Source organism: Pleuronectes platessa, chromosome 5 (assembly GCF_947347685.1).
Source record: "Pleuronectes platessa chromosome 5, fPlePla1.1, whole genome shotgun sequence".
In the NCBI taxonomy this organism is placed as follows: Eukaryota; Metazoa; Chordata; class Actinopteri; order Pleuronectiformes; family Pleuronectidae; genus Pleuronectes; species Pleuronectes platessa.
The window spans coordinates 23,026,768-23,039,428 of NC_070630.1; the positions used below are offsets into that span (position 1 = coordinate 23,026,768).

Here is a 12,661-nt window from a genome sequence, read left to right on the forward strand (position 1 = left end):
ACTGCAGTTCACTTAATGGCCACCAAATATTATTCTAGGTATAGCAATTGATTATTTCAGCTTGTAAACAAAACATTCACCTCAAGCTACCATTAAGTTGAAAAACTAACATTAATTTAGAGCTGTGTTTGTGGTGATCTAGTTTCATAGCTCTTCACTGGCTAGTCGCTAATTTAGCCTGTTTGCCATTTTAACACCTGGAATACAGTGGATTCCTCATAAGTCTTTTCCAAGAAAAAAAAAGGTCAAAAAAGTAACGAGTTAAAATTAGAAAGTTGCTTTAAATCATCAAATGTGTGATAGCTCTCTGTGGGATCATCACCAGTAGTGACATAATTAATATTACACATACTTATTTGAGCCATTGTTAGTATAAAACTATCAAGAGATGATGCTTTAAAGTCTTTTTATGTTCTTTAGACTCCTCTTCAATTTTATATGGCAACTTTAATTAGCTGAAGTGTCTGTTAGTTGGTCGATAGTACTGGTAAACTGATCTCATCCCAGCTCCCAGTGGGAGTAAAAACTAATTCATGCAAGACCTCATAGGGGATCTACAGGGTTATTAAACATATTCTGATATGTTTATGTGATTGCTTTTCTTTAAGCAGCACAATGACACAGGAAAATTAGTAATGATTTTTTTATTGAAGCATACGTTTACAAGACAACCTCACACCAGTGAGTAAAAGGCCTTTTTAAAGGTGTTGGGCAGATAAATACATAGGTTTAATTGCACATGTGAAGTGATGCTGCTGTGTGGTGTGAGGCACACTGCTAATGGAGAGAACACTTCATCTCCAGCCTGAGCTCAACCTGCACAGTACAGACGCTGCACTATAGCAAATACATGAGTTACTTACATAGCTGTTCAGTGTACATGATACATGTTAATTATTCGGACATCAGACTGAGCACATGACAGGTATCTTGAGTTTATAATGGAGTGACTAAGGTCACATCAGATTCCCATCTGATCGACAACGTTCATAAAGCCATAGCAACAGACTGGATGGTTGTTTGTGTAACCTCATAAAACACACTGAAAGCAGCCTCAATATCAACCACTCATAAAAGTCTAAAGGTTTTCATCCCTATAAGGTCAAGCTCACAGTAAGAAAAACAAACTTTTCATATAAATAGTTAAAAAGCGTGTTAAACCCTTGGTTACAGGTGAGTTTAGTCTGTCTGGTTTCCATTTGTCCCTTTCTAGAACAGACCAAATCTGTTTCAAACACTCCAAATGCTTTGTGGACAACAGAAGCAGATCTTCTCTGTTAACTGATGGCGTTAGTACTGGTCCTGGACGTTATGACCAGTGTCCCGGTGCCTCAGTGAGGCTGGAATGTCTTGGCCAAGTCCTCCAGCAGAGACATTAACTTCAGCTCCTCCTGGGGGGAGCTGTGGGACCAGGCCAGCGGCAGGTGGGTGGGCACCATCTTTCGGTCTAAACACAAACAACATGTTAACATCAAGGTCTGTTTGTTGACTCAAATACATGTTTTAATCCCTAGTGTGCTTCTAATGTTAAGGGACACTAACCCTTGCATGGTGTCACGGAGCAGACGTGTGGTATCAGAGGGTCAACATTGATGTGGTGTGTGTTTAAAAGGCAATAAAGGTCATGTGACACATCAAATCAAGTGCAAACACAGGATTCATTTTCAATCCTCATCTCCAATGGCAACAGACTCAGCCAGGCATCTCTCTTGTAGCTGAGACCCAACACACACACAGCAGGGTTTCTGCAGGGTTCACCAATTTAAATGGCAGGCTTTTTAATGCCACACGAAATACGATGTCACATCTGTTTTAAGATGTATGATTAAAAGCCAGAGAAGATGTGGCCTAGAATTATTTGTGTGTGTGTGTGTGTGTGTGTGTGTGTGTGTGTGTGTGTGTGTGTGTGTGTGTGTGTGTGTGTGTGTGTGTGTGTGTGTGTGTGTGTGTGTGTGTGTGTGTGTGTGTGTGTGTGTGTGTGTGTGTGTGTGCGCGCGCCTATAGAGGCACTGTATTCTATGGCAGTATCTGGCACCAAGAGCAGTCCACTCCAGCTGCAATGGACACAGGCCAAACCCTCACACACACACACACCATACCCACCCCATCCAACCCACAGCTGACAAACACATAATTCAGCCAGCAGTCCTCCATCCTGACCTTTCTCCCCATTCTTAAGGTTTTTTGAAGTCTTGGATGATTCAAATTTGACCTCTCTCTGTTTTGTGAAAACTTTCTTTCAAAAAGTCCCTATTAAACAAACTCACACACACATACAAAGCATTTGAGTTTGTTCACATTTTGCATCATACCCTGATAGAAGCGTCCACTAGGGTTTTTGGCTGTGGCCTCAGAGACAGCCAGCCACACCACTGTGTCAGCCCCCTGCTCAGGGGTTCGCAGACTCTCCTTCATGGAGCGATGAAAGTCTGGCATGGCATTGGCCACCGCTGGGGCAGAGAGACAGAGCCACAGAGCGAGACACACACAAATGGGTAATTATTAGAGAAGAATAAGGATTCAATTTTTTTTGTTAAATTTGTCCAAAGGGTGGTTGCAGTTAATTCAAGTATGTGTGAGTGGCCGGTACCTGGGGTGTCCACCCAGCCAGGATGCATGACGGAGAAGTGGATGTTTGTGTGAGTCTTTGCCAGCTGCTCTGTCAGCACCACCTGCTGCCTCTGGAACACACACACACACACACACACATACACACTAAGTAAGTAGGTAGAGCACACAAATCTCATTGACGTGCCACTGTTAATTAAACCAAACTTCTTTTATCTTCACTTTTAGTCATCACACCGGTGTCCTTGCTGCTCTCTGTGACATCACATAGAACAGGATTTATCTGACATTAACTTTTGAAGAAGAATCTCTGGGAAGTTTTGCACTGAAACTCATATTTGTCAGATTTATGATACATATGCAACATGTGTGCATTTGTCCATTTTAAACCTTAAGCCTCTTCCAGCATTTTCATGCATAATTGAATTTGATCAAAATGTAACCACACCATTATTACTTCTAATGAGTTTTACAGTCGTTTATAACAAGGGGAAACCAAACACTCATCTGATTCATGGATGATCTCTAAGAACAATAAAGGGCTCAGCTGCAATAACTACTGCAAACATCTACCCTGCGGTCCATGTTTTTCTCTCTACATGAAATGAAACTGTCTGTTTCCTGAGGACTGAGAGTCTCTGCAGTGCGTTAACTCACTGATCTGCGGGTTCAGGCTCACTCCTTACTTTGTGCTGGGCGTAGACCATGGTGCCATCGTAGCGGCCCATGTCAGACTGGAGGTTTCCTGTCCTGAGCTTCTGCACCAGCATTCCCCCGGAGGACACGCTGATCTGAACGTGAAGGAAACAGGTCCTGTTGTCAAATCTAATTCCATATTATTTTTAACATCCTGTCATTTAATCCTCACTTACATTACGGTGGTGCATAGTTCCTTCAGTACTTTTATTAACTTGGCAAGGACTACGTTTTCACCTCTGTCCATTTGAATTAATTGAATCATTTTTCAAGCAAAATAAAAGATTAAAAAGAGTAGTATAAAGAGATAGAAAATATTAAACTACAAAAGGATGAACCTATGACAAAATTTGTAAAGTTTAAAACCATAAAAAATTTGAAAATATAAAATATATAGAAATAGAATAAGTACAACTATAGTTTCACTTTACTTCACAGTGAAACACATTCCTCCAATTTATTTATCTGACATTTAAAACTGCTCATTTCTTTGCAGATTCGACGCCAGCTAATAATATATTATACATTTTTATCGAAGAGATTATTGCTTTCATATTCTGCAGCAGTAATAATCAAGTATTTTATTATGGTAATAAATAACTCTGACATTGGTCATTACTTTGCATTATGACCTTCTAATAATCTTTTTGTATGTGAGTGACACCCACAGTGATCATTATAAGAGAGAACACTCATCCAGGCCATCTCTTGTTTTCACTGCTACCATTGGGTAAAAGCTATCGGAGCGATCATAGCACTCATTTATTTGTTTTGAGTCTACCTTGGTCTGCTGGGCCTTGGGACAAACTGTGTGTAGGTCAGACCAACAAAGAAGCGTGTGTGTCTCAAACTCACCACTCTGGGATCTGCACTCTTCTCCAGCAGAGGAATGAGACTCTTGGTGAGGATGTAAACACCTAACGGACAAACGAGGAGGAGAGAAAGAACACTTTTCACATCTATCCCAAATTTTCCTCACACCTCATACACTGACCTTCCACTTACCCAGGACGTTGGTGGCGAAGCTCTTCTCAAGCCCCTCAGCATTCACATCCCTCTCACCCATGATGGCACCTGCATTATTGATCTACAAGATGAATAAGTGGTTTTTCTTTCTCATACGAATGGAAAAATGCAAATAATAATCTGTTTATGCAATAATATGGTCATATATGAAAATATATAACTGATGCCACTCACCAGTACATTTAGGGTCTTGTACTTCCTCTTAAATGCCTCAGCAAACTCCCAGACTTTCTTGGTCTCAGACAGGTCCAGGATGTGGACATAGACCTCCTGTAAAGACAGCAGCCATTTCCAACACAGAATAATGTATCGTCTGGGGACACAGAGTCGATCTGAAGGTTGTTTGTCCTTAAAAAATAAAACAGATCTGTTGAGAAGTGACTCATACTGTACTTTATTTCCCGTCTCCTTCACAATGTCAGCCCTGGCCTCCTCTGCCTTGTCCTTGTTCCTGCAGACCATGTGGATGGTTCCGCCTGCGACACAGACAGAATAAATATCATTCTCACATATTGTGTTGTACCAGCTGAGGTCAGATCTGCTCAGCACGTCTTCACTTGCCTGTGATGAATCCAATTTGATATGATCACTATATGAGCTACACTACCAGAATGTAAAGTATGCTTGGATTTATTTATGTCTGCTCACATTAAATGAGCTTACCAAAACAGACCGGTACATTTATCATCACAACAGGCCCCACAAGCTTATTAGGTATATGAATGGATATAAATATTAAACAAACTAAATAAATGAATAAATAGATTAATAAATTCCTTTGAGTATTTATATTCTTGGGCAATTTGTGAAAAATGCACTGTAGAAATGTTTCATGCCATTAATTGATGTGCCATGTGTAGTGTAATTGCTTAGAATAGTACTCTGTGAATGTCTTAAAATGTATTTGTGAATTTTCTGCTCACTCCTTCCCCTTTTTATTTTTTAATAGTTTTTTATATTTTAATATCATTTTCTTTTTCCATTTCCATTTAGCATGTATGTTGTTTGTTTGTAGTCCAGGTTATTGATTATTCCACACGAATTAAAAAAAACTCAACAAAACACTACTCACAGAAATAAAGAAAATGTTCCTGGTAAACTAGAAAATCTCAAACACATTGAAAAGGGTGTTGCTTGCCTGTTCTTGTGTTCACATATGAGTGTTTGAGTAAGAGTGGTACCTCTCTTGGCGACGGCCATGGCGGTGGCTTTCCCAATGCCACTGTTGGCTCCTGTTATCATGAAGGAGCGTCCAGCCATGGCCACCTCCAGGTCCTTTTCCACAAACTGCTTGGAGGTGGACAAGAAGGCACTCCTGCAAGACAGCATCACCCTTCACTTCATCAGCAGCCTGATTATCTGCACTTCTGTACCACTCACATCCATCAATACCTCTGCATCCCTGTGTGTGAGGTACAGGTATCACCAGAGAGGGTGACGTCAGGTCAAGGGTTTATGTATGACAAATAACAGTTATGGTTAAGGTGAGAGAAAGTACACAGAAAATAAATGTAAATCCTCTGAGGTGTGTGTGTGTGTGTGTGTGTGTGTGTGTGTGTGTGTGTCTGTGTGTCTGTGTGAGTGTGTGTGTGTGTGTGTGTGTGTGTGTGTGTGTGTCTGTGTCTGTGTCTGTATGTGTCTGTACGTGTCTGTGTCTGTGTGTGTGCAGGTTCGTGTTTGAGGTCAGCCTGCTGACTGTATTTCACTGTACGGATACAATGAAGGATAGAGGGTGGCATCATTTCTGATGAGAAGGGTTTGGGATGTTGGGATGAGACGACTTACAACAGCATCTGACTGTGTGTGTGTGTGTGTGTGTATGTGTGTATGTGTGTGTGCGTGTGCGTGTGTGTGTGTGTGTGTGTGTGTGATAATGTATGTGTGTGTGTGTGTGTGTATGTGTGTGTGTGTGTGTGTGTGTTTGTGTGTGTGTGTGTGTGTGTGTATATACGTGGCACCAAGGACCTCAATTCACCCCATTGTCCTTGATGCCATTGTTGAGGGCAGCAGAGGGGAGGGGTACAGGGGACAGGGAGAGGGGTAATACTGAGGCTAAATGCCCGCTCTGTTCACTGGTGTCATGCAGAGAGCTATTAGTGCAGGGTCAGAGCGGGTTGCCGGGCGGCTCTCTGCGGGAAAAGATAACACAGAACAAAGGGGAGAAGGGAAACAATCACAAAAGCACCTCTTCAGACAATTTGGCTCGGTGTTAACTGATGAGGGAAGATGCTTCAGGGCTGAAGCAGATTTCACCGACAGAGCTTCTAGAGCCTTGTTGTGGTTGAACAACCATCTTCTTTCATGTTTCATAAATCAATGATATTGGCAGTGGCCGTTCAAGGTTCAGATATCGGCTACTGCTCTGGAGGTACAGCGGGTCATCCACTAACGAAATGGTTGGTGGTTTGATCCCCGGCACCTCCCGTCTGCATTCCAAATCGTCTTTGGGCACGATACTGAACCCTAAACCGCCCCTGACAGCTGTACCAACAGTGAGAGAACGAATGAGTGTCTGAACATGTGACCTTGACCTGTACAGTAAAGAGCTGTGACTGACTAAAAAATAAACTGTTTACTATTTATTAAATTCATTTATTTTCTGTTGGCCACATTATTTATTATTACTTGCTTCTGCTCAGTTAATCCTTTCACATATTTCTTCCAGTTTAACTTTTGTTTGACGATTTGAATTGTAAATGCCTGAGAGCAGATGAGCTTGGTTTCCCTGGTTCTCTCTATTACAGATAATGAGTTAGATTCTATAACAATGTTTTACATCAAATAAATAGATTCTCAGTGTACGGACATTATTACTCAAACATAGAACAGAGGTATAAAGTTTACCCATAGAATGAAACAAACCGACAAGTAAAGAAATCAATTTTTCTATTCTATGGTCAAGTTAAAAATCAAGCCCTAATTTCAGTTGTCTTATTAAACAGTTTAAAACTTTTAAAACTTTTTAAAGATACAAGTGCCACATTTTATGATTCTGTTTGTTCTGTTATTCTTTCTCTCTCTTTAGAATCGGAAATACAATGACGTTTTTTTATTTTTATAAAAGCCACGAGACACAAAGGCAGAAAATGACTCTGGAAATTAGAAAATGTTATTATCAGTCAAGTTAAACCATTATATAAACCATTCAAACTTTACATTCTTCTTCATACAGAGTTTCTTAGAGGATACTGAAGTAATAATAACTATTTTCACACAAACACACTCACACAGTTAATAGTCCACAGACTCTGCAGTGATGATGAGTCTCAGATAAAGTCTTCTTACCTGGTGAACTCGGTCATTCCCTTCAGGAACCAGGCGGAGTTGCGGTACAGAGACATGGTGTCGCTCACTGAGCTCAGCTGTCTGCTCTGCTTTTACCCTGAACACTGACCACGTGGAGCTCTGCTCTGTGAACACACACATCAGGACACCCACCCACCCAGCAGCCAGCAGAGGGAAGGATGCATTCATTAGTTCACTCATTTCAGCCACACACACACACACTATCCTGTATCCTAAGACTTCATCTTATGTGACTGAACTCCCTGTAAACTTAGTCTGGATTATGATTGGATGTGTTATTTTATATGCAGTTTGTTCTTGTCTCTGAGTTTCAGCGGATGATTTCTCCTCTCTAAAGCCTCATGCTAAAATATATTCAACAGGAAACATGTCTCATATAGGATATATAATGAAACATACAGGCTACCAAATGGAAACATAACGAAACAACACCCATGTAACTACTAGCTACACCTCCTACACAAATCAGCTATTCTATTAAGCTAACTGGCATTAGCTCACTGACGCTTTGAGCTAGCTGTATTTTGCAAAAATGTCTTAGTTAATTTACTCTTAATTAGTGTCAAAGGCATCTAACAGACGATAATATTGAAGAGAGCAAACAACTGTATAGAACAAAAGTTGCACCCACTTTCCCATATAGACTACAGAGAGGATATAAAGTTAGCGTGTTAGCAGTTAGCGCGTTTCATTTTTATTTAGCTCTTCAAATTGTTGAACGAACTTCATTTGTGCTATTTAGCACCTCAAAGTGTTTACTCATCTCCTGCCTTAGTGTAACTTAGCACATCAAGTAAATCTCATGATTTGAATAAGCTTCTCAAAAACTTTACTTTATCTGATAATTTTATTTGGCACCTCAACTTTATTTAAGAACTTTTCCTCAAACCTACATATTAGAGAAGTAAAACATCTTCTGCGAATTTGATGCATAACCTCGTGCCTGCAGCAGCTCACTGGCTGACTCACCTGCGTATGTGTGCGTTAGTGTCAGTGTGTGTCTGTGTGTCAGTTGTATCAGTGTGTGTGTGTGTGTGTTTTTTTTTGTGTGTGTGTGTGTGTCTGTTTGTGTCACTGTGTGTCATTGTGTTTCATTTTGTGTCAGTGTGTGTGTGTGCGTGTGGGTGTGTGTACGTGTGTGTCAGTTTGTGTGTGTGTGCTAGTGTTAGTGTGTGTGTGTCTGTGTCTGTTTGTGTCACTGTGTGTCATTGTGTTTCATTTTGTGTCAGTGTGTGTGTGCGTGTGGGTGTGTGTATGTGTGTCAGTTTGTGTGTGTGTGTGTGTGTGTGTGTGTGTGTGTGTGTTGCCCAGCCAGCCAATAAGCAGCGGGAGCGCAGTAGGGCGCGGCCCTGAGCGGAGAAGGTGTGCGTGCGCGCTCAGCAGCAACAATGTCTCCTCTTCTCCAAACCCACGAGGGAACGTGTGAGTGAGGATCAGAAACCTGCAGGATCTGAATGTGGGAGACATCTTCTCACTGACTGTGACAACATGGTGAGTAACTGGGTCCGTGCACGTGGCTTATATAAACAATACAGGGCTAGGAAACGTTGCAGTACTTTATTAGCTATAGTTTCTCGAAATCACTAGTTTTAAAAAGTATTAAAAAGTATTATTTTGTTCTATTGTTGCAAATCCGCTTAGAGGAAGAACTCCTTGGCCAAAAGTCATGACATTGAAATACAGTTTCAATGGAGTGTTTTAAGATCCTGGTCGTTCCTGGTTCCTTTGAACATATGGAAATGATAGATAATGTATAATTTATCAGATATAAATGTTTTAATGGAAAAGCTGGTGTCAGAGTGAAAAGCTATAGACGGACGAACACTGTCTGTGTAACAACAATGTTCCAAAGGAAGCTGAATGTAAATCCTCTTTGTAAAAAGAACTGGTTGAGATTGAATAATCCAGATTCCCAGCCAGTAGATGTGATATAGTGTTGTACACCTGCTGTCTCTCCTCCTTATCTTCACTCAGACATTATCAGCGTGCGGCTGCACCTCAGGGCAAAGGGCTCTTAATTGCACTTGCACAATAGCAGCATTGAACTCTAACACATCTTTATCACCTGAGTTGAAGAAGGTGTCAATGTTTCCATGGTGATCTTCATTTTCCTTCAGTGTTGTGAAAGCTGATTGGTGCAACCCGGACTGTTGAGTGGTTTGGATTTTTGCTGCAGCTCAGGAGCTAATATAGTTTGCAGAAGCATCTGTGTGGGATTTCTTCACTGCACATCGTGTCTGTATTCTCCCTGTTGTCAAACTACATGGATTTAACCCTCACAACGCAACATTCCCGCTAAAGGGTTATTGTCCATTTTCTGCAGTCATCCTTAATCTTGTCGAAGTGTCACAAGTCACTCAGCGCTTCTCTCCCCCCTCCTCTTCAGATGCACTTCCTGTTGCTGTTCAGTCGGCAGGGGAAGCTGCGGCTGCAGAAATGGTTCACGCCGCTGTCGGAGCGGGAGAAGAAGAAGGTGATCCGTGACATGGTAGCACTAGTGTTGGCCCGTCCAGCACGTACCTGCAACTTCCTCCAGTGGAAGGACCTCAAGATTGTTTACAAGAGGTGCCTAGAGACACAGTTGTGTTTCTTTTACAAGTTATTGCTCTTTTGTAATGTGTTGTCATCGCCAGGTCTTTCCTGGCAGACTGTCTGAGTGTCTGTAAGTGAAATGTTTTAGACACACCCTTTCTCAACAATGGTTAACAAGACCTAGAAAGAGCAAAGGACAAGTTTAACACACAGTGTATGGCCCTGATTACTGACAGGACCATGTTAGTGATGGTGCAACAGAAGCACTATCCTCTTTTGCCGTTTTATCTTCTAACAATCTTGTTATAAAGGTAGAGTTACTGAAGGGCACACTATCACATCACTACATGATCCAGTGCAGTCACAGAATGTCATTCAGTGGAGCACAAACCTCTACCAAGGCCCAACAGGCACTTGAAATCCAATCAGACGACCAGATTCCACACAGAGAACTTTCAAGAACCATGGATTCAACATTAAAACACTTAGGATAGAAAGTAAGATTGTCTCGCTGATTATATTGAAAATAGTTTTGCAAATATATAGAAACACCTCCACAATAAACATGACTGATTTGTTTCATCAAGATCCATGAATTATTCCCTTCGTCAATGGGAAAAAACCTTCACAATTAAATGTAGTCTTCTTTCCACTGATGTCATGTAATGTTGAAACGTTTTCTGATTTGTTGCTCTAAATATGTGACATTGATCCTTTGAAACTTCAGGTACGCCAGCTTGTATTTCAGTGTCGGGCTGGATGAGCAGGATAATGAGCTGCTGGCCCTTGAGGTTCTGCACCGATACGTAGAGTTGTTGGATAGATACTTTGGAAATGTAAGTAGACCTGCATTTCTGGATCCTGATCATTATTAATATATTAACTATGTAAACAAAAGTTTTTTTTTCAATGATTCTGGCTCAATACACTTATACCCAGGTTGAATTGGAGCTATTAAGGAGAACATTGCTGCTAGGCAACAGCAACATGAATGTTATTCATAACAACTTTACGCAAATGCTACTGGACAGATTACCATGACACTCAGTGGGGAGATGTGGAATGGGTCGGGGAAGAACCAAGTCAATTTTGGTGTGGATCTGGAAGTAGGGGCAGGTCCAGATATTTAATTTTTGGACATTTTTTTTTTTTTTCTTCTTCTCACTGATTTCCCTGGAAATAATTCAGGGGACTTGATGACAAAAGTTGATACACAATTAGGCAACAGATATCTCTGAGTGTGTGTGTAATTTGGTGCAGCTAGATTGAATCTAAGGGGACTGTCGGGCCTTAGTGGAGATTTATGCTCTGCTGAGGCTCATTCTTGTTAAGCAAGACTAACTTGTTGCTTGTAACTTTGTCTGAAAGGATTTGATGTGAAAATTGTCCATCACGTTTCAAACATTATTTGATTTCAGTCTGATGTACAACACAATGCAATTATTGTAATTGATTTATCTGTGTGTCCCATTAGGCGACAACAGGGGTCACAAAGTGCTTACATGTCAGTTTATGACTTTTTGTTTAATGAGTCCCTGTTGATTCATCCAGAAACAAACAGCCATGCAGTTGTAACAAAGACATGAATATACTCTGCATGGCAGTTTATAAAAATCAACGTGATCCTTGAATACACAACTCTAATGGACATTATTCTGCTGCCCCTAGCCTCCATTATTTCACATAACCTTTTAATTTAGATGCTGGGATTTGCTCTGATGTATTTCTTAACATCAGCTGTGAAAAGGCTCAGAAACAGTTTTTATTCAAACTTACCATCATACACAGGACAAACACTCTGAACTACAAATGGTATAAACACTATATGTGTCCAGTATATGTGGACAGACTCCCCCTGGTGTTCAGATGATGCCTCTGCTTCAAAACCACTTTGGGGTCCAGCTTCTTCATTCCGATTTACAGAAAAACCAAAAAGTGGATTTCTACCACTACTCACTACTTGTTATTTCTCTCATCAACTTGTCTTCATAAGGTTCACCTCGGTCCTGCTCATCCTTTGTAGAAGAGCAGAAATAGTTGTTTGAATAATTCCTCTAATGGGTAGAATTAGCTTCCACATCGTTCACCGAGGAAGTGCAACGTATCTACATTTTAACGGACCGTTTATTGTTCTGTCTGTCAGGTGTGTGAGCTGGACATCATTTTCAACTTTGAGAAGGCGTACTTCATCCTGGATGAATTCCTGATGGGAGGAGAAGTCGTAGAAACGTCGAAATTAGCTGTGGGTGCATCGATAGAGGAGGCCGACACTTTCCAGGAGGTACGGCCTGAGCTGGTGGACCAACAGTCGGTGTAGGTTTTGCAATAACTCATATGAAATGTTTCGCTTCTCTCATTACAGACGATGGAGGAATACATGAGCAAGCCTACCTACTGAGCCGAGACAGCACAAGGATTTCAAAACTTTAAGCAAAAGGTTTATTGCTCCGGAATTTTTTCACTGAATGACTTCTAATGACTGATTTTGCCTCATGCTGTGGTTGATTAATAACTTAACAGAACTAAATTAAGA

General features: G+C 41.0%; 2 protein-coding genes across 2 annotated transcripts; one reads left to right on the forward strand and one right to left on the reverse strand.

Moving 5' to 3' along the window:
• Nucleotides 1–1,331: 1,331 nt before the first annotated feature.
• On the reverse strand, nucleotides 1,332–7,692 carry dhrs12la (dehydrogenase/reductase 12-like a). The gene is made up of 10 exons (XM_053423012.1): nucleotides 7,576–7,692; nucleotides 5,472–5,605; nucleotides 4,684–4,766; nucleotides 4,465–4,560; nucleotides 4,270–4,351; nucleotides 4,120–4,181; nucleotides 3,255–3,359; nucleotides 2,591–2,681; nucleotides 2,313–2,450; nucleotides 1,332–1,447 (listed from the first exon to the last, which is right to left on the reverse strand). Exons 1-10 carry the CDS (start codon nucleotides 7,629–7,631, stop codon nucleotides 1,332–1,334), a joined length of 963 nt encoding a protein of 320 aa, XP_053278987.1. The 5' UTR covers nucleotides 7,632–7,692.
• Nucleotides 7,693–9,982: 2,290 nt separating this feature from the next.
• ap1s3a (adaptor related protein complex 1 subunit sigma 3a) lies at nucleotides 9,983–12,626 on the forward strand. Its single transcript, XM_053423040.1, has 4 exons — nucleotides 9,983–10,161; nucleotides 10,856–10,964; nucleotides 12,272–12,409; nucleotides 12,491–12,626. The coding sequence occupies exons 1-4, from the start codon at nucleotides 9,983–9,985 to the stop codon at nucleotides 12,524–12,526; spliced, it is 462 nt and encodes a 153-aa protein (XP_053279015.1). The 3' UTR covers nucleotides 12,527–12,626.
• Nucleotides 12,627–12,661: the final 35 nt, after the last annotated feature.